The sequence below is a fragment of the Garra rufa genome, chromosome 22, assembly GCF_049309525.1.
Source record: "Garra rufa chromosome 22, GarRuf1.0, whole genome shotgun sequence".
Lineage (NCBI taxonomy): Eukaryota > Metazoa > Chordata > Actinopteri > Cypriniformes > Cyprinidae > Garra > Garra rufa.
The window spans coordinates 38,019,769-38,042,156 of record NC_133382.1 but is presented as its reverse complement, the minus strand read 5'-3'; the positions used below and the strand labels follow the sequence as shown (position 1 = coordinate 38,042,156).

Here is a 22,388-nt window from a genome sequence, read left to right as displayed (position 1 = left end):
TGAGATATCATCGCTTTGCTGCAGAATTTCAACGCCATTAACATCAATTCCATGTGACAGTATTAAATCTAGAGTATGATTTCGGCAATGAGTAGGACCTGACACGTGTTGTCTAACCCCAATCGAGTTCAAAATATCTATAAATGCTGTTCCTAATGCATCTTTTTCATTATCACTAATTCGGATAGAAAATCAGCAAATTCTTTAATAAAGTCTGTATGGTGCCCTGGTGGCCTGTATACAGTAGCTAGCACAAACGTCACAGGGGATTTATCATTAGTACTTGTTTCTCTGGATAATGCTATATGAAGCACCATAACTTCAAACGAGTTATAATTGAAGCCCGTTCTCTGAGAGACATTGAGAATACTGCTATAAATAGTAGAAACACCTCCTCCTTTACCTTTTAGACGCGGTTCATGTTTATAACAGTAATCTTGGGGGTGGACTCGTTTAAAATAATGTAATCGTCTGGTTTTAGCCAGGTTTCTGTCAAACAGAGCACATCTAGGTTATGATCAGTGATCATATCATTTACAAAAAGTGCTTTCGTAGAAAGGGACCTGATATTCAATAAGCCGAGCTTTATAAATTGTTTCTCTGTATTATATATATTTTTTATTTGTTGAACATCAATTAAATTGTTAGTCTTGATTTGATTCAGGCGTTTTTTGTATTTTTTTGCTCGGGGAACAGACACAGTCTCTATAGTGTGATATCTAGGTGAAAGGGTCTCTATGTGCTGAGAATTAACTGATTTCTGTGACGTGAGGCGGCTAGCAGACGGTCGGTTTAGCCAGTCTGTCTGCTTCCTGACCTGGGCCCCAGTTAGTCAAGTGCAAACTCTAAGACTATGTGCCATATTTCTAGATAGAAGAGATGCTCCACATCCGGAGGGATGAAGACCATCTCTTTTCAACAGGTCAGGTCTGCCCCAAAAGCTTGTCCAATTGTCTATGAAACCTATGTTATTTCGCGGGCACCACTTTGACATCCAGCCATGGAGTGACCACAGTCTACTATGACTGTATTGTTTATTTTATTGTTTATTGTATTTGTATTTATATGTACCTTGCATTTTAATAAACAATGTAACATAAAGACAATTATTAATCAGTAATAAATGAAGAACCTATCAAAAGAAGAAACAATGCTTTAAGTTTTTTTTATTTATAATTAACAGTACTAAAGCCAACGTTTTCACCATAATGGTGACATCAAACCAAATGATGACTTTCAAACAGACATGAACATCCAAAACGTCAATCTCAATAAGATCTTGTATAAATATATGACAGAAGTAAAGTTAATCTGGTGTATAATAAGTGAAGCTGGTAATGCAGTTTATGGAGATATTTAATGATGCTGGAACTTGTCAACAAAGGTTGGGTTTTTAACTTTCAAACTAAATTTCAACCAAACATCCAGTGTGATGGAAAGCTTTATTACAATGTTAGAGGATAATTTGCTAACAATGTTATCAATAAACATTTGTAGAATGTTTTTAGAGAATGTTATCCTACCTTTTAGGTAAATCTTTGTGAAAATAACTGGTACTGTTTATAATACTGTTGTTTAAGATTCAATACTATCATCACTGATATGGCACTCGCTTGTCTGAAGAGGTTCAAAAGCACCAGCCCTTCTGGATTACAGAAGAAAAATGAAAGGGATGTTTCTGCTGAACAATACAGTGTAATATTGGTTTAAATTGTTGTTGTTTTCCCAAAAAATATTTAATTTGCAATCTGCATTGCATTTTTGTTATTGCTATTACTGTTACTGTATCTTGCTATTTCTTTTTTTTAAGCAATTATGAGCATCATATAGCTGCATTGCACATGTCATTGCCCTTTCTTTTTAAGCTAGCATTATATATGTATAATATATAATTTATTAATGTACTTTCTAAAGTATTACATATCGGTCAAAGCCAAAAAAGGGTTTAAGCATAAAAAAGTACGTGTAATACTGCTTTAAACAAAAATGTTGTTTTTCAAAAAAAAAAAACATTTAATTTGCAATTTGTATTGCATTTTTGTTATTGTTTTATGTAAAAAAGTGAAATCTGTTGTACTGTAAGATGAATATACTGCAATGCCTTCTTCTACCAGCAGAGAGCGAGAATATCACATGAAACTATTTTAGCAACACCTGAATGTACATAAACGCATCTTGTATTTTGTCCTGAGGTGAATATATGCATCATTTTGTTGATCAAGACTCTTATTGCTTGTTTGTTATTCTAAATGAGAAGTGATATTGTTATACACTGAAAGTGAAGAAAAAACTCAATAATGTTTTGTTCAGGACAGGTCTTTTGATGTTTCTTTATTCTTTCACTTTGGTTCTGGTCTTTATGTTTGTCTTTTTCTTCTGTAATGAAACACACCACGTTACCCATGTGAAGTTATCGGTTGTGTTTTAGAAGGTAATAAAACTAGACTGATTTTGGAAGAAGAAAGATTTAGCCTAATATTATAAAATTCTAAATTCTTCATTTGACAATTAGTGATGCTTTACTTGATTTCCACATTGTGTGAATTATATTAAAATATTTTCAGAGGGGTCAGCTTTTGTAAAGAAGTGTGATACTATGATTTATACTATACTATGATGGTTTTTGCACTTGGACCGATTCCCTGTCACATGATCTCAAGATTTTGAGCCCAGTGGAGGTAAACAAATGGAAAAATATGGGTGCGACACAGATGAATAAAATCATGATTTTAAGTTATTTAATGCATGTTTATTACAGTGAAATTCCCCTTAAAGCAACATGGAAACACCTTGCTCGAGGCACAACGGTGGAGGCTTGTATTGTTTGACATGATGGAAAATTAGACACGTGGTTCAACAACTATGTGCATTTAATTGTGATGCAATCCATTAAACGTGTTTAGCTGTGATAAGGGACAATGTTGCATTCCTCACAATTGCATGTTGTTTAAAAGAAAAAAAAAGCTTTACTAAAAAAAAATGTAAAATACAGAATATAATCTCCCTAATGTGTTCAGATATACAATAGTAAACTGAAGCAACATCACTGCCTTCACCCTTTGGATGGAGGTCGTGCGTAGGCCTATTACAAGCCTAGCATGGAGGAGTAGAGTCATTAAATCCAGTGATTATTAGATGATATTTTAAACGGACTTCTAGTGTTAATAACCATACTTTGATATCGAAACCATATATCATGAACCAGTGTCTAAACTATTTATTCATGCACTGCAATGGTGTTTGGTCTGTCATCATCATTATGTCACGGAGGGAAATTTTCAGTTGATAAAAAGTGGAAGATAGTAGTGTAGTATTTATAGCCTCCTGTGAGCAGCAGAGAGTCAGAATTGAATGAACTGAGACGGTAAAGACATACAGACCCCAGTTGAGCAATAACTCTCTCTGAACAGGAAATAATTCCTTTTATATTAACTTATTAATAACATGCTACTGGACAAACTATTAATACACATGCATGGTGTTTTCATAATATGGGATTTACACATTTCCCAGATATTTCAAAATGCCTATGAAAATAGAGAACATATTCTTAGACTTGAAGTATACTGCAATAACTGTGTAATTATCATATTATGTATTAGATTAAATAAACGATCTAAAGCTGCATTAGATGTTGGTGTTTCTTGAAGCATAAAGAGACAGTTCACAAATAGAAAACCATGAAATAAAATAATTGAAATTCTGTCATCGTTTAATCACCCTTAGGTCATTTTAATATATATATATATATATATATATATATATATATATATATATATATATATATATATATATACACACATAATTATCTTTTTTTTTCTTTTTTTAAAATATTCCTGGAACTGACTTAATCTGATCAAACTTTTGCTGGTAAATGCTGAAATTTGTGCTGAACTTTTTAGTCAAATGTCCCCTGTATAGTCTCTATCGGATCTCTATCTCTAGTACTTCCTTAGTCCTAAGTTTCATTTCTGATGCACATTTCTGTCACTTTTTCCTATTGCAGAACCACAACCATGAATGAAGTGTGCATTATTTAGGCAAAAGACAAGTAACATGAACTTATTCTTCATGAAATCTTCACATTGTGTGAATTTCATTCGCTTTTTATCACTCATTCTATGTTTATTTATCATCCAACTATGGCTTTTACACTTCACTGATGTCTTATGTGATTTCCAAACTGAAGAAACAACACTATAAACCAACCCTGTTTCTGCTCCAACCCTGATCAAACACACCCGAAAGCTAATTAATCTCTATACTGTTGAATTGATAGGAATGCTTTTGGCGTTACAGTGGGTAGAGGAAATAAAACCTGACAAGGTTTTAAATTGTTTAGATTCAGTTTCAGTTTTAAAGAGCTTGAGATCTTTTAAATCTATAGTCACCAAGATATTCTTTTTAAAATACTACATATACATTCAAGAATTGTCTGTTAGTGATGTTCTACTTGATTTCCACATTGTGTGAATTATATTAAAAGAGGTCGGCTTTTTTAAAGGAGTGTGATAGTATGATTGATACTATACTATACTATACTATGATAGCTTTTGCACTTGGACTGATTTCCGGTCACATGATGCCAAGATTTTAAGCCCAGTGGAGGAAAACAATTGGAAAAAGATGGGTGTGACACAGATTAATAAACAATTCCACTATATCACAAAATAATGATTGTAAGACATTTTAATGCATGTTTATTATGGTGAAATTCCCCTTAAAGCAACATAGAAACGCCAGTGGAGGCTTGTATTGTTTGACATGATGGAAAATTTTGACACATGGTTCAACAACTGATTGTGCATTTAGAGGTGATGCAATCCATTTAAAACTTGTTTACCTGTGATAAGGGAAAAACGTTGCACTCCAAATACCAAATACAAAGAGGAAAATCTCCCTAATATTAGACTGAAGCAACATCACTGCCCTCACCCTTTGGATGGAGGTCATGCATAGGCCTAAAACAAGCATATAGCATGAAGGAGTAGAGCCATTAAGTCCAGTTATTAAAAGTTCTTGACATATTATTAAGCAGATTCTGATAACCAAACCAGAAGTGAGCCATGTGTCTTTACTATTTTTTCATGTATCATGTCATCGTCGTTATGGCATGAAGGGAAATTTCCCAGTTGATGAAAGTGAAAGTTAATAGTAGAGTAGTATATACAGGCTCCTTTGAGCAGAAGAGAGTTTGAGTTGAATAAACTGAGACGGTGAAGACACACACACCCCAGGTAAGCAATAACTCTCTCTGAACACTAAAATAATTCCCTTTATATTTACTCATCCATAACACACCACTGGACAAACCATTAATGCATGCATGGTGTTTTCATAATGTTTGATTGAAACGTTGCAGGTATTTCAAAATGCCTATGAATATAGAAAACTTTCTTAGACTTGAAGTATACTTTAATAACTGTGAGAACTGTGTGTAATTATCATATTCTGTATTAGATTAAATAAGTCATCTAAAAGCTGCATTAGATGTTGGTGTTTCTTGAAGCATAAAGAGACAGTTCACAAATAGAAAAAATAAATAAAAAATCATCATTGTCATCATTAATTCCCTTTAGGTTATTTTAAACTGGTTTTAAAAATAGAAGTTGTCCATATGGCGTTGAGTATTTTTTTATTATTATTTTTTTCCTTAAAATATTCTGGAACTGATTTAATCCGATCAAACTTTTGCTGGGAAATTGTGTCAAGCTTTTTAGTAAATGTTCCTCTGTAAAGTCTCTGTTAAATCTCTATCTCTACTTTCTTATTAGCCCTACATTTAATTTCTGATGGACATTTCTGTCATTTTCTATTGCAGAATAACAACCATGAATGCTGTAAATGCTGTGCTGTTTTTTCTGGTTTGGACCTTTTCTGCTGTCTGTCAAGCTGATGATGGTAAGAGAATAAACTTCTGAATCTGAAATCTGATTCATAGAGATACAAAACATGTCTCTTTAAAAGAATACCCAGTGCAAGTGCTTTTGGCTCTTGTATGATTCCAGTTCTCTATAATTCTTAAACTATCTATTTAAATGATAACACTGTCATAGTTACAGAAAAGGGTATGTTCAAATAGAGTTTCATGAGATATAAAAAAATGTACTGTTTATTTTACAGATATCAAAGTAAGCTGTGACGATGTGACTAGATCTTTTGGGAAAGAAGTAACGCTCACCTGCAGCGTCTCTCTGCTGATAAATGAATGCTGCATTAGAAATTATAAATTTAAACATAATGATTCAAAAATCTGTCCACAAGTGCTTCCTGAGCACTCCTGTGAACAGAGGAAAAGCTTCAAATGCAGCTACACTCCATCAACAGCAATGACAGAAAATATCAGTTTCTTTGTGCAGGCAACCTGTGGATGGACTACAACCAAATTTAGTGCGGACAAAACAGGTACTGCATATACTGCGATAATTTTGTTTATAATGAAGTAAATCTCTGCAAATGTACATTTATGTTCAATCTAAAAGTGTTTTAAATACTATTAACAGAGGTCATTAAACTTGACAATGATAATAAAACTCTTGGTAAGAGAGTTCTTATATATTTAGTATAACTATTTGTTTTTTCTTTAGTTTACTTACAACAGCTGAACCCAGAAAACCCATCAGGAACATCTCCACCAGAGACAGCAGCGGGTTCTGGATTCAAGGAGTCTGTCATGGCTCTGAGCGGTTTCACCATCATCCTCATCATCATCATAATGACAATCATTTACAAAACAAAACCAAACTTCACCAAACTTTCTGGAACCCAGAACAAGATGTTTGTGGATGACAGAAATGATGAGGACAACAGCGATCATCCAGAAGATGTTATATAATAGCATTGACTCAGCAGTATATGAAACTAATGAGTTTCGTTTTTCCATGTGGTGCTCACAAAAGACAAGCTTTATTATTTCACAAGTTGTCTGTATAATGTTTTTAAAATTCTATTCCTGTTTTATATTGATTTCTGTATGTTTGATCAGTGTATCAGTATATACAATATATGACTGAACATTCAGAGTCAAAAAGTGCCAACATATAGTGAAACCAAAACCAAAAACCTCTCAAGGAACACAATGAATGTCAAATGCACTTGGTAAATGTGAATATAGCTTGTATATGGAAATTCTGCACTTGCATTTTTCTAATAATGTGAACAGTGTGGTTTTATAAAGCATCTTATTTTTTTTATTTTTTTAAAGAAGACTGAAATGAATAAAGACCGTTGATACACTCTAAAGACGAATATCTGGATCTATCATCACATGTTGTTCGTAAGTTCTACCTGTTAAACTAGTAAAGTGGGGGAAGAGACAAAGAGCTGGTCTTTAAGTGTGCATTATTTAGGCAAAAGACAAGTAACATGAACGTATTCTTCATGAAATCTTCACATTGTCTTATTTATCATTCAACTATGGCTTTTACACTTCACTGATGTCTTATGTGATTTCCAATCTGAAGAAACAACATTATAAGCCAGGGGTGCCCAAGCCTGTTTCTGGAGATCTACCATCCTACAAAGTTCAGCTGCAACCCTGATCAAACACACCTGAGCCACCAAATTAATCTGTTAGGTAGCACTTGATAATTACAGAGAGCTGTGTTGGAGCAGGGCTGGAACTAAAGTCTGCAGGTTGGTAGATCTCCAGGGACAGTTCTGCTATAAACTATGGAGGAGTAGAGCTATAAAAGTTCTTGACATATTAAACTGAGCAGATTCTGGTAACCAAACAACTAAACCAAATAAGCATATCTTACTAATCGGGCATAACATGATGACCACTAGCAGGTGAAGTGAATAACATTGATTATCTCTTCATCAGGGCACCTGTTAGCATATTAGGCAGCAAGTGAACATTTTCCCCCGGTTTCACAGACAGGGCTTAAGACTAGTCCTAGACTAAAATGTAAGTCTGAGCTGTTTCAACTTAAATAAACTTGCACTGACTGATCTTAAAAATATAACAGTGCCTTTTTTTGTGCACACCAGTAATGTTTTTTTCTAAGCATGTTTTTAAAAATTACTTAAATGTCCTAATTGATCTATGGCATAATCCTGGCTTAGTCTAAGCCCTGTCTGTGAAACCTGCCTTTGATGTGTTAGAATGTGTCAGAGCATCTCGACTTGATGTGTGATTCTTTTGGATTAAATGCTATTCATCCAAAAAAAAAAAAAAAAATGTGTCAGAGCATCTCCAAAACGACAGCTCTTGTTGGAGTTTTCTTTTACATCACATGGATGGCCAAGTCCATGTGCTTGCCTTGGGAACACATGGCACCAGGATGCACTTTGAGAAAAAGGCAAGCCTGTTTTGTTTTGGGCAATGTTCTGCTGGGAAACCTTGGGCTCTGCCATCCATGTTAATGTTACTTTGACACGGACACCTACCAAAGTATTGTTGCAGACCATGTACACCTGGGATGCCCAACCCTGTTCCTGGAGATCTACCTACCTGCAGACAGTTCCATCTCTGCTACATCACAGCTGTCTGTAATTATCAAGTACTACCTAAGAGATTAATTAGTTGGTGCAGGTATGTTTAATCAGGGTTGGAGCTGAGCTTTGCAGGATAGTAAATTGTGCGAATTGAAATACATACCTAATTGAAACATGCCAATTGCGCAAAAACTCCCATATATCGCAAAAACGTTTTTACGCTCACATAAGGTAGTTTTTTAGAAAATTCGAAAAAGGAATATTTAGCAAAACAGCAATGGAAACGTTTTTTTTTTTCACCTTTACAGGTCACATTCGATTAAATATAGCCAAAATCCCACAAAAACTTTTGTTACCATGACTTATCGCGAGAGGAAAAAATACGTTTTAGTCGCATAACATTAAACGCCATCATTTCGCAATACTTTTTAATCGACTTTTATAAAATATTGCCAAAGTTTTGCGCAAATCTGTAATGGAAATGTGCCTAATGGAAACATTTTTTTGCATATTTGATTAAACATAGCCCAAATCCCACAAAAATCAGTTGCCATAACTTATCGCGAGAGGAAAACATTACGTTTTAGTCACATAACATTGGTTTTTGCAATACTTTTTAATCTACATTTATAAAATAGCGCCAAAGATTTGCACAAATCTGTAATGGAAATGCGCCTAGTAGCTGCGTTTCCATTACCCCTTTAAATTGCACAAAATTAAATTGCGAATTGCAAATATGCCTAATGGAAACACGCCAATTGCGCAAAAACTCCCATAAATCGCGTAAAAGTTTATATTCTCGCATGAAGTGGTTTTTCAGGCAGTTTGAAAAAGGAATATTTTGCAAAACAGCAATGGAAAAGCTTTTTTAGCATTTACAGGTCACATTTGATTAAATATAGCCAAAATCCCACAAAACTCCCTTGCCATGAATTATCGCGAGAGGAAAAAATTATGTTTTAGTCGCATAACATCGGTTAATGGAAAGCCATCATTTCGCAATACTTTTTATTTGACATTTATAAAATATAGCCAAACTTTTGCCCAAATCTGTAATGGAAACACGCCTAGTAGCTGTTTCGCCTAGTAGCACCTAGTAGCGCCTAACGCACGTTTCCATTACCCCTTTAAATTGCGCAAAGTGATGTTTTTGAACAAATTTCGGGAGGAGCTCGCTCAGATAATTAACACGGCTGATTCACCCTTAGCAATTACTCTCCATATCCAATCAACCCAGGAAATCCCTATAAATATCACAACATTCCTACCTTCACCATCTCTTGTCTTGTTAACGCCCCTTGTTAACACCCCTTGTCTTGTTAACGCCCCTCCTCCACCCCGTCTCCTCACCTGGATCTGTGGGGAAAGAAGTAAATCTCACCTGCAACCTCTCACTGCTGATAAATAAATGCTGCATTATAAATTATAAGTCTGAATATAAAATCGTAAGAATTAGTTGTAAACAATTGGCTCTTATAGACTGTGAACACAGGAAAAGCTTCACATGCAGCTACACTCCAGATACAACAATGACAGCGACATTTATTTTCTTTGTGCAATCGACCTGTGGATGTGTGAAACGTGAATTCCCTGTGGATATAACAGACACCTCAAGTAATGTACTTTTATGTTCAATAACAGTGGTTTAAAAGCTCTTAACAAAGATAATTAAACCTGTAAATAATAGAAAAACTCATGGTAAGAAAGTTATTTTATATGTAATATAACTACTGATTATTTTTTCAGGTTACTTCAACCAAGAAAAATTAGGAGCATCTCCAAGAGCAGTTTAATCATCATACTCAACATCATCATGATGGTCATTTACAAAACCAAACTTCAAAAACTTATTATAATAAATAAGAAATGAATAGCTTTTGTTTGTTTCAAAGAATGTATATAATGAATATTATGTTAATATAGCTTATGGAAATTATTTTTTACTTTTAATATTTTGCATTTTTTTAATAGTCTTATTTATTTATTTTTTTTAAGAACATTAAAATGAATAAAGACTTGTGATGCACCTTTAAGATGAGTTTTTGAATCCTCTGTTTATGGGTAAATTATTCTAGTTAAATTAGTAAAATGGTCAAAGAGTGCAAAGAGCTGATCTATATGTGGGTTATTTATTTGTTTAACACACGTTAAACTTATTCTGAAGTATTTACTGCAATAAAAAGTGAGATAATGGCAGTCAGATTAATTAACACTTCTACTGCAGTATATGACAAAACTATCTTAAGTGCTTGTTTAATACAGGGGAAAGCTAGTCTCGCATAGCCAGACCTTCAGATTGACGGCTGAAGGTCTGGTATTTATGGCAGCTTTGATTGGCCAAGGCCCGCCCATAAGGCCGTTTGACAGACATTTCAAACAACCAATCACAGTTCGTTTCGTTCAGCGTCACGTTTCGGGGTGTAGAAATGCCCCCACAACAACAGACTGGCATGCAACAAGTCAGACATTGATATAACCAGCATTGAAAGTTAACAAAGAAGAGGGAGAACAAGCAGTAAGTCAGTTATTTGTTCGCGAACGTCGCAAATGTGTTTAACAACAACAGCGTCTGCATAAGCAACAATCAGCAAAACGCGAGTAAATCCAAAGAGTATAGAACATGTTCTTTGGTAAATCAGTCTGCGATTTGTTTCCCGGGCGGGCCGAAAATAAACGCGACACTCCCGTGTTCCGGAAATCCGATCAAATTGACCATATGCACGAAATACTTCCTTGTTTAGACAAGCCAGCTAAGTCATTTCCGGTCAACTGTACTGTGCCTTAATATGAGCGTACTTTGTTCGTTTTCTCTACATAATCCATTCACAATCGAAGAAAAGTTTTGTTTGTCTGAGAGGACCAATCGTCCATGTATACCGTTTAAAGAATGACAAACGCCAGTTTAAAAAAATTCTCGAGTAAATCGGCTAAATATGTGCGAGTCATTGCTATGATTGACAGTAATAACCGGACCAAACAAATGACAATCTGATGTCAAAAAAAAAGAGCTTAAATGATTCAAACTAAATTCAGAGTAACAAAACTACAGCAGTAACAAGTATGTGTTGGTTAAATATAGGCTATTTAATAGATTTTACAGTTCAAGATAAAACTTAAAAGTAGTTATTCAATTTTATAAAATATTTCAAATTCCTATCGATTCATATTGAGGGCATTATTCAATTATTATACCATAAATATTTAACGTATTTGTAGTGAACTATATATTAGTATTTAAATAATTCACCCTTATAGGCTGTTTGTGTGTGAGCTTAATGACTTTCTGCACTTGCTATACTATATACTTTAGGGTGGTATGTATTACTACAATTTATTATACTGGTAATTTTATAATAAATCGAAAAGCAAGACATCTTGGAAAAATATAGGGAGAGGCAGCTGCATAATAAATAATCCTCTGCTGCCATCTATCGGTTATTCCATATTATTTTAGCCAAAAATAGACGTTTTCCATGAAAAGTCATTTTTTCCGATGCATTTTTTATGAATGAAAAGTGAGTCCTTGAAGTACATTTTATTTCACAGCTGTAGAGTTAGAAAATAATAAAGGCTTTGAAATATTGCAAGATTTTAAAAATGTGTTCATGACTATAAAGGCAAGTGAGTGATTATCAACAATACGATTAAGATGTCCTGTAAGAGAAATATAGCTAGCTAGCTAACGTTAGCCTAAACACGTTATGATAGTGTTTAGCTGTCAGCATTTAAATGTACAACTATGCAGATATGGTGAGTACGGATTACCAGGCTCCGCATTTAAATTAAATGTTGTTAAATAATATGAAACTTAATGTTCATGCCGCTAACATTGTTTATAATGTTGCAATTATAATTTTTCTCAGTTTCTGATAAGAACGAGGCACTAGATCAGTCTCAAGAGTGTCCACCTAATATATAGCACATATAAAATGAGCTTCAGCGGAAGTTTACGAGCTGGCTTATCGTTGTGCGGAAGTTCTAAAGAAGGCTCTGTGCATAAGGTCAATTCAACTAACCAGATCACGACTTCGACATTCCTGAAGTGTTTCCAGTTAAGGGAACCATATGCATCAGACGTTTAGCCAACGTTCCGTGGGCGTGACGTCTGAGGCTGAGACTAGGGGAAAGCCACAGTTCTGCATATTTTGACACAGTGTTTAAAGACATTTTGCAATGATGCAATCTATTAAAAAGAGAAGAGATTTAAAAAGGGGGAGATTTTGCAATGTCAGGTTTTCCAATGGGTGGATAAGGTTTTTTCCACTGCTTTATTAAGAATCTCCCTAATGTTTTCAGATATGCAACAGTAAGCTGAAGGAATGACCTCCTTCACTCATTGTTGCCTATAACACATAAAAAGGAAGTGGTAGAGACTTTATTAAAAGTATTTATAATCAGATTCTGATAGCCAAACAAGAAGTGAGCCAATATCTTCACTATACAGAAGTGGGTCATATAATTAGAATATCTTGAAAAAGCAGATTTATTTCACTAATTCCATTCAAGAAGGGAAACTTGTATAATGTGTACATTCATTCCACACAGACTGATATATTTCAAGTGTTTATTTCTTTTCATTTTGATGAATATAACTGACAACTAATAAAAACCCCAATTCAGCATCTCAGAAAATTAGATTATTGTGAAAAGGTTCAGTATTGAAGACACCTGGTGCCACACTCTAATCAGCTAATTAACTCAAAACACCTGCAAAGGCCTTTAAATGGTCTCTCAGTCTAGTTCTGTAAGCTACACAATCACGGGGAAGACTGCTGATTTGACAGTTGTCCCAAAGATGACCATTGACACCTTGCACAAGGGCAAAACACAAAAGTTGCTTGAGGTCCAGTGTAAAGTTTCCACAGTCAGTGATGGTTTGGGGTGCCATGTCATCTGCTGGTGTTAATCCACTGTGTTTTTCGAGGTCCAAGGTCAACGCAGCTGTATACCAGGACGTTTTAGAGCACTTAATGCTTCCTGCTGCTGACCAAATTTATGGAGATGCAGATTTTATTTTCCAACAGGACTTGGCACCTGCACCCAGTGTCAAAGCTACCAGTATCTGGTTTAAAGACCATGGTATCCCTGTTCTTAATTGGCCAGCAAACTCACATAACCTTAACCCCATAGAAAATATATGGGGTATTGTGAAGTGGAAGATGCGATATGCCAGAACCAACAATGTAGAAGAGCTGAGGGCCAATATCAGAGCAACCTGGGTTCATAACACCTGAGCAGTGCCACAGACTCAGAGGCGTAGCAATAGGGCAGACAAGACAGGCAATTGCCTGGGGCCCCGCATTTTGAGGGGGCCTCCGACAGCTGACCATTTGAACAATCTGGATGTGCTTGCTTTTTCTACGTGATGGGTCAGCTGCGGTTTTCAAACTGGAAAAGCAGCACTTATTACTAGGCTTTTTTAAAAATGAAAAGGACTTATCTATCTGGCAGCCAAAAGCAGAAAAAAAAACAAGAAGAGGAGGAAAAGAGGGAACATGACAGGGGTAAGGGCAAATACCTGTGACAGTTCGGGAGAGTGATGGAGTGGGCCTGGCCCAGAGGCATGAATGGAGGCCCCGGTCCATGTGCAGGTGGAGAACCGATTCTGGGAGTCATGATCCGATTCCAAAACGATTCTTCATCTACATTTTTCCCCAATTAATTATTCTGCTGTGCAAATACAACTTTACAATTTTAAAAACATGTAAAATTGCAGTTTATATTCTTTTTGTTTATAGTTGAAATCTCTGTAAGAGTAGGTGTGTCAATCTTCACTGGTTTCAAGATTCAATTTAATTTAATTACTGTTTTCATTATTAACTAAATATCACGATGCTCACATTCTTAGTTTTCAATAGTACTGCACATGGCTACATTTTCATATGTTTATATCAAATTTATTTTGTGCCAATTTTACTTTATTTTTTTAAAATATATAAGCAAGTTACTTTTTAAAACAATTACTTATTTAAAATAAGTGCTCTTTAGGTAACTGAAAGTTTACAGGCAATAGTTTTTATTTTTTCCTCAGCATTACTGCCGTTTTATTATTACTGATGAGATCATAGACAGGCAGCTTTAACAAACTAATGCACAGCAGTGGCGAACGGTGACTTTTTTTTCTTTTTTTTAACCAGGCATGCTTAGTGCTAAAACCACCAGTAATACCAAAACTAATTATATCTTTAGATTATTTAGAAACCAATAAAATCAGAGACGAAATCATATTTTAACATTTCCTCTTTTCCCTGTTTATTATTATTTTAAAAAATTATAGACATTATAGGCTATTTTTTTCAGTGGACTTTCACATTTTGAATTGTTGAGAAATTATGATAATATACAGTTAGGATGTTTTTTTTTTGTTTTTTTTTTTTTGTTTTCATTTGATTTAGTCGAGTAAGTTGTGCATCAAACACAATATGATTTTCGGCAATCAGGATCAACAGCGCGTTTTTCCGCTTGGGCGAGCGCTTCGCGGACAGCTTACCCCGCCAATAAAGTCATGCGCATGAAAGAAGAACAGAGAATGAGCATCAATTCTGAGGAGTCGAGAAAGATACGGAGAATCTGCTTGCCCGGAAGATACTATCTCAAATAAGGGATCAACTTATAAGCATGTTTATATTATTTAACACGTGAACGCAGTCTCTCTGACAGCCTGGGTATGTGGAGCATTAGCAGCTTATATGGACGGAACGCCACTGACGCACAGATCTATTTCGATATTTCAGATGTTTTGTCCTGCTCTCAAAACATAACTGACTGTATGTACAGTTTCGTTTAAAACTATTTGAAAACGCAAGTGCATTTAACCGCATCTGCAACCAAGCTTTAGGACGAACTAACACAAAGCGCACGCGAAAGTCTGTCAGTGCATCTAATAGTACTGCATTTCAGACGGCAGAAATGAAAGCATAACTTAAGTAAAACACGGCGGGTGGAAGCACACAATGTCAAGCAGTGGGCACGTGTCTCACAGTGCAAATGTGTGCAATGAAGCCGGCAGCGTCTCTAGCGCGCACACGTGCCATATGCGGAAAAAAAAACAAGCTCAGAATCGATTCTGAAATATTAGGAATCGATTCAGAATCGTTGAAGAGAGAATCGCGATGCATCGGAGAATCGATTTTTTCTCCCACCCCTAATATCCAGTTTGGAGGACCCACCACTGCTGTCAGTACGAACAGTCGGTCTCTTACATCCAGCGCCTGCTAACTCCATGTCAGCCAAAACCACGTCAGCCAAGCCAGCATCTGCTAACTCCATGTCAGCCAAGCCAGCATCCGCCAAAGCCACGTCAGTCAAGCCAGCATCTGCTAACACCACGCCAGCCAAGCCAGCGTCTGCTAAAGCCACGTCAGCCAAGCCAGCGACTGCCAATGTCACGTCTGCCAAGCCAGAGCCCGCTCACGTCATGTCAATAAGACCACAGCCAGATAGCGTCATGTCAGCTTCTAGGTGGGGGGCTCTGTCACGATTGAGCCTCCGTGATCAGTAACTCTTGCACCACTCATCATGGACTTCATCCCCCACAAGCCACTGCACTCATCACTGCTCACACCTGCAGCTCATTCACACACTCACACACCTGCAGTTCATTTACACACACTGCATATAAGCCACTCTCACACCTAGCTCTTGGCGAAGTCTTCTGTAACACAGGGAGTCGAGGTGGATCCAAATGCAGGCTTTATTTATAGATGTGGTCAAGACAGGCAGGGTCAATCACCAGCAAACAGGAATATCAAGGGCAAGACAAAAGCGTAATCCAGTAAGACAGTCGAGGGTCGAAATCCAAATGAGCAGTCCAAAGTAACAACGGAAAACAAACAAACAAACAAGGCTAAACTATGACTAGACTAGGAAACAAACCAGGAATAAACTATGAAAACAACAAGGCTAGGGAGCATGGAAACATGGAAAACGCTTAGAAATGCAGCCGGGGCAATACTGATAATAACTGAAATAAATCAACTTTTTGAAGATATTCTAATTATATGACCAGCATCTGTGATTGTGACTTAGCTGCTATCCTCATTCTGTCATGGTTTGCAAGTTAGTAACAGCTCCAACTGCTGGTCAAAAATGTTATAACATAAACAGCTGTGGGCTGTGTTGAAGAGTTTGGTGATGTTGAAAGGAAAAGTTCAGTATTCACAGGCTTGTGGGAGCAGCAGACAGAGTGAGAGTGGAATAAACTCGGACGGTGAAGACATACAGACCTCTGGTGAGCAATAACTCTCTAAACACAAAATAATCGTCTTTATTTTTACAAATAAGTAACGCGCTACTGGAAAACCATTAATAGGGTTTTGTGCTGACTGGACTGATAAATGTTGCATTCCCGTAGAATGTTTATTTTTGTCGTAAAATAATGCAATAGATTTGTAGTTTAAGGCGTTTTGATTTCTGTTGCGGCGTTGTAGATTCAGCGGATATACTTGTGTGTTTTATTGTGTGCTCTCAATCATTTGGCCAGTTTTAAGAAATGATGTGGTTTTGTTGCTATAGTTTGCACCCACTAGTCCCTTCCGCACATCCAAATGAAACCATGATGATTGATTGACCATGACCATGATTGATGTGTGAAACCTCGCGAAATAATGCAACCCATATGGACCACATATTGTATTCTCAGGCTTGACGTCAAACGTTCTAACAGCGTAATTGTATTCTAGGTTCAAACTTTTTATTTTAAAACCATCATTATTACAGAAAAGACTGTTACAAATTATTGTCCTATTTTTCTTACAAAAAAGAACAGAAAAACAAAAACAAAAGTAATAATAAGGTTGGATATATGTAGGTATAAACAAACCTCTGAATATAACTACTAACACTCAACCACAATCATATATCCTGAAATACATTGTGATTGATGACATGTATACAGTTAAAAAAGACAGGATTAAATAAATAAATAGAAGTACATTACACAAATAAATAAATAAATAAATAATAATTAGGGAGGGGGGTGCATTTACTGCCGTAACCTTAATCCATAGGATCAGAGGGGGAGCATCCGCCGTAGAGTCGTCATATTTCTTCTGTGAAGAAAGAAAACAACATACACAGGCCTGAGACAGCATGAAGTTCCCTTATTTTTACTTTAAAAATAAAAATGGATCGTACTCACCCATAAGAACATCCTGCTTCGTTGTTGAAAAAGGCGGGTTCCCTCAGAAACCGCATAAATGATAGATTCCAGACTATCAGTAAATTAGGGTTCTATACAGGTAGAACCACCGAAGAACATCATGGGTCCGGGGAGTGCAGGAAGCCTCGATGGAGACAGGGAAATTAATATGGTTACCCGACTGGACGGAGGGAAGGCAAAAAGTTTTATTTCGTACTGCTCTGGTCCTTGCGAGAACGTTGTCTCGCTTGGATCACTTCCCTCAAATCCTGTCTGCCACCCTTCGACCCGCGTCGCCTCCTAGACCTGCCAGCCGGCGGAGGAGGGGCGCGGGATGCAACACTAGCCTTCTGCACTCGCCTCTGTTCCTCAGAAGGAGACGGTGCAGGACCCCTGTGGTGTTCAGGCTGATACCTGGACCTTCGAGGAATAAAGGACTTGAAGGCAGCTGAGCGCGTCTTCGCTTCTCTGAACTTTTCGACCACCGTTTCGACGGAGGCACCGAAAAGCTCAGATGGCGAAACCGGTGTGTTGAAAAGAAAGCCCTTCTCTTTCTTCCCGACATCAGCCAGGTTCACCCACAGATGTCTCTCCGTAACCACCATAGCCCCCATAGCCCTACCCATATGGGTAGCGGCCTGCTTGGTGGCACAAAGAGCAAGATCCGTGGTGCGACGGAGCACAGCCACCTGGTCAGGGGAGAGACCCTGACCATTGTCCAGGTCTTTCAGCAGATCGGCCTGGTAGGCTTGGAGCACTGCCATGGTGTGCAATGCACCCACCGCCTGACCCGCTGCTGCATACGCTCTGCCATTCAACCGAGATGTTACTTGCAGGGCCGGAGAAGGCAGAGAGGGAGTCTTTAGTGAGGATGCCTGCCCCGTGGAGAGATAGCAGGCTAGCGTCTCTTCAACAGGGGGCATCCTCTCATAGCCATGATCGCGCAACCCCTCAATGTTAGCATAGTTCGCCATAGATGAACTATGGATGCGGTATGAGTACGGCTTCTTCCAGACCTTCTCGATCTCTACATGAAGATCGGGAAGGAATGGAAGGCTCACTGGAGCTGGGTGGTTATGGCCTGAAAGATAGTGCTCGTCGAGGCGACCTCGTGATACTATCTTTCTAGCCCGCTTCCACGGTAGGTTAAGCCTGGCCGTGGCGCGGTCCATAACCTCCAACAGCTCTTCGTATGCAGGGCAGGAAGGCTGAGAGGATTCAGCCTCAGCCTCCTCATCCATCTCTAGCTCTTCCTGTTCTTCTTGGGTGGAACCCAAAAGAGCACTCGCTTCCGGATCTGATGATGTCAGAGATAACGCATCATCATCAGCTAGGAGCCTGTCATCGTCTCTGGCTGGCGAGTAAGAAAGAGAAAGACCCCTTTCAAGCTCGTCAGCCAGTTCCACTTGCGAGCCCCACGAGCTCAATCTCCTCCGTGCCTCGGCAGCGGCAGGACCCGAACCGCGAGGGGCAAGTGGACGCTCATCTTTCCTCAGAAAGAGAGAGAGACGAGACCGGAGCTTTCTCATAGAAAAGCGCTCGCAATGAACACACGATGCCCCCTCAAGGACATAGCGTGCGTGCTCTTCGCCCAAACAAAATACGCAAAGATCATGTGTGTCATCAGGTGTCAAATAACGAGGACACGGATCAACACACCTCTTAAACGATTTGCTAGTGCTCGCCATGATGAGTAGTGAAGTAGTTAAAGAAAAGGATTCTTACCGTTTCTTTCCAATGCACTCTCAGACAGAGAAAGCTGAAGACAGCGAAGATGTATTGCGTTGCACGGGCGCCTCTTTTATGTTATGGTCGCCCGGTAGTGACGCAGCGGCAGCGACATGCGCGCCGCGGTGACGTCATACGCTGGCGCCGGCCATTTCATGTAGTTTTTCTATGTATTCTTCAGACACGAGTCACGCTGCAGCGTTCCCCAAAGCGCCCTCTAGAGGACGCAGTGAGAGTTCCCTTCGAAAGGGAACTAGTTTTAACTTATTAATTATTCTAAATCACATTATCCTAGTGTTTAAGGGGAGACACTGCAGGCAAAAACGCTGTTTCTTTCATGCACCTGTCAAATTTGAGGCTTTTTTGCTTTTTCATAAAGTGTTTTTTCAAACTAGTGGAAAGAAAACACCAAAAAGACACAGTTAATTATTTCTTTTATAGCACTTTATCTATTTGTGTCAATATCTGACTGTTTTCTCAAAATGAGTTATTTTCTCCTAAACTGAGCCATTAATCTCCACTTTAGTAGCACTTACACACACCAAACTTTACATTTTTATTCCTGTCTATATCCTGAAGGTTTTGTTCATATACAATTAGCTTGATTTTATGCAACATTTTACTCCCCTCCCCCAAAATTATAAAAAATATATTGTTTTCTGTCTGTGCAAAGTTTTTGACAAAATGAGATTCCCTCTGTAAAAACATTTGACTCTAATATGTCAAAAATTAATCAAGAATTTCAAAAAATATCCAGTGTTTCGATTTTTGTACTAGAAATGTATGCAAATTAGTGCATATTTCATTAAATAATGGCTCATTTGCATATTTAAGCCTAACATTTTACAAAACTTGTAATACAAAAAATGTTTGCAATTATCAATGTAATCAATTAACTGAGTAAGACGATAACTGTTAGTTATTTTTATTTATTTATTTTTTTTACCCTATTCACCCGCAGTGTCTCGCCTTAAGAAAGAAGCTGATAATGGTTTCTAAATTGTGTCAAGAAATCACAAACAAGTTGTCTGATTGTCAGATAAACTTTAGTTGAGTTTATAGTTTAAACAATGTCATAAAACATTTTAACTCCCCTTTCCAGAAGAACCTTCCAGGGACATGATACAAACATATAAACAGAAGAAAACAGAAAGTCGTGGATTTAAGATCGCCGTCATCGCTGCTGTTCTTAGCTGTTTTATCATCATCATAATGCCAATTATTTACAAAATTAAACAAAAACGCACCAGACAGAACAGGATGTTTCTGGGTAGAAGACAAGATGAAGGCAACAGCAGTCATCCAGACTGGCCACTCTCTAAAGATGAATATCAGGTTCACCAGGAAACTCGAGAAAAGTAGCTGCACAGAGCTCATCTGTGCCTTATTTAGTTGCAGAACGACATTCCCTAGATCTTGAGATTCGTTTTAGAAATTCTGATAAATGAATTACTGTTTGGAGAAACAGAAAAAGAAAGTAAAATGACCCGCACCTGAGAAAAACAGACAAGAATTCACGTTCTTGGATAATTCAAACCCAGTGTGCAGGAGTCATTTGAGTCCACAACAAACAAGACTGATTATTTATGCAGCCATCATGTAATCAGTGGATATTCAAAGTCTTTCAAACGGAAAATAAACCAAATTGTATTCTTTTTAACTATTGTGAACAATTTCTATGTTGCTAATCAAACCATTCTTGATAAAATGTGTTTATTTGTGGTAACCAGTTCTCTGCTCAGGTGCCATGCATATAATGCAACTGTTGCAATGCATTCTTCTACCAGCAGAGAGCATGTCATCTTGGTAGAGGATGGCTGCTTGTTTATTATTCTAAATAAAGATAAAAATGATATTGTTATAAACTGAAAGAGGAACAACACAGTTTTGCTAACTTCTTTTTCTCTTTGGTATTTATTTTATTCTTTTACTTTGTTTCTCATCTTTTGTTTGTGGTTCTGTACGGGCTGCGCTTGTACAGCCTCTTTTTTTTCTTCTATGTGAAATGCCTAACTTTTCATGAGATGTTAATGATTGTCTTTTATTAGGTAATAAAACGGCACTAATTTACTAATGGAGTTTAAATTTAGAAGAAGAAAGATTTAGGCTAATATTACAATCAATTAAAAAAAATGTTCATTTGACAATTAGTGATGCTTCATGTTTCCACATTGTGTGCAGGTCACTTATAGCTTGTTGGTCATTTTCAGGGTGTTGACTGCATTCGCTGTGCTGGCGCCACAGATTTAAGTTCAGCTGTGATTTTCATCATTGTTAGATCATGCCTCCACACCAGATAATTATGATCTAGCGTCAGATACCAAATCCTGTCTGGAAATATCTGTTTCAAAATATCAAATTAGTCTAATACTAAAAACCTCAAAACAAGTCTTGTCTGGTATCCAAAATACCCAAAACTGTATTACCAGTTTCTATCAGCCAAGTAGTTGACTGAGAGGCAGAAGCATGAGATAAAGAAAAAAAAACAAAGGAGCTGTTTATTGAATAGTCTTGGTTGCATATGTTTCAAAACTCAGACTTTGTCTGACCAGCACGAATCCAACTAGTGTTATTCCAAAAATAAGTGATTGAATGGAATATTAATGGAATTAATGATTATAAATGAATGAATGAATGAATGTATTAATAATTGAATGTAAAAGAAAGTAGGTAAAATACATCACTGCACATGACGCAGAGAGTTTGAGCCCAGTGGAGGTAAACAAATGGAAAAAAGGTGGGCGAGAGACAGATTGATTGACGCTTTCACTGAATGATGAAACAATCATTCCAAAGCATTTTAAATGCATTGTTATTAGGGTGAGAGCAGCCTACAGCAACATGGGAAATACCTCGCTTGAGGCTCAACGGTGGGGACTATTGTTTGTAATGTCGCAAGTCATAATGGAAAATTTATACAAACTGCAGTCATACTTTTACCAGGTTTAACGGCTCACTCTACCTGCAAACTAAGGAAAGGAAAAGACTTGTGGCCAAGGAATTTAAGAACATTAAAAATTTGATCTAAAATTAATTAGAACAGTTAAGAATAAAATTGATTATATATAAAATACAGTGCAAT

At 37.1% G+C, this 22,388-nt stretch overlaps 1 protein-coding gene across 1 annotated transcript; it reads left to right on the top strand.

Annotated features, from left to right (window-relative positions):
• The first annotated feature begins 5,831 nt into the window (after positions 1 to 5,831).
• Positions 5,832 to 10,232, top strand: LOC141297532 (uncharacterized). Its single transcript, XM_073827954.1, has 5 exons — positions 5,832 to 5,901; positions 6,124 to 6,405; positions 6,588 to 6,686; positions 9,919 to 10,053; positions 10,186 to 10,232. Exons 1-5 carry the CDS (start codon positions 5,832 to 5,834, stop codon positions 10,230 to 10,232), a joined length of 633 nt encoding a protein of 210 aa, XP_073684055.1.
• Positions 10,233 to 22,388: the final 12,156 nt, after the last annotated feature.

Coding starts and splice junctions, on each gene's coding strand:
- LOC141297532 (XM_073827954.1), top strand. CDS start 5,832: ATGAATGCTGTAAATGCTGTGCTGTTTTTTCTGGTTTGGACCTTTTCT. Junction 6,406..6,587: donor ATTTAGTGCGGACAAAACAG/GTACTGCATATA, acceptor TTTTTTCTTTAG/TTTACTTACAACAGCTGAAC. Junction 6,687..9,918: donor GTCTGTCATGGCTCTGAGCG/GTTTCACCATCA, acceptor TGGCTCTTATAG/ACTGTGAACACAGGAAAAGC.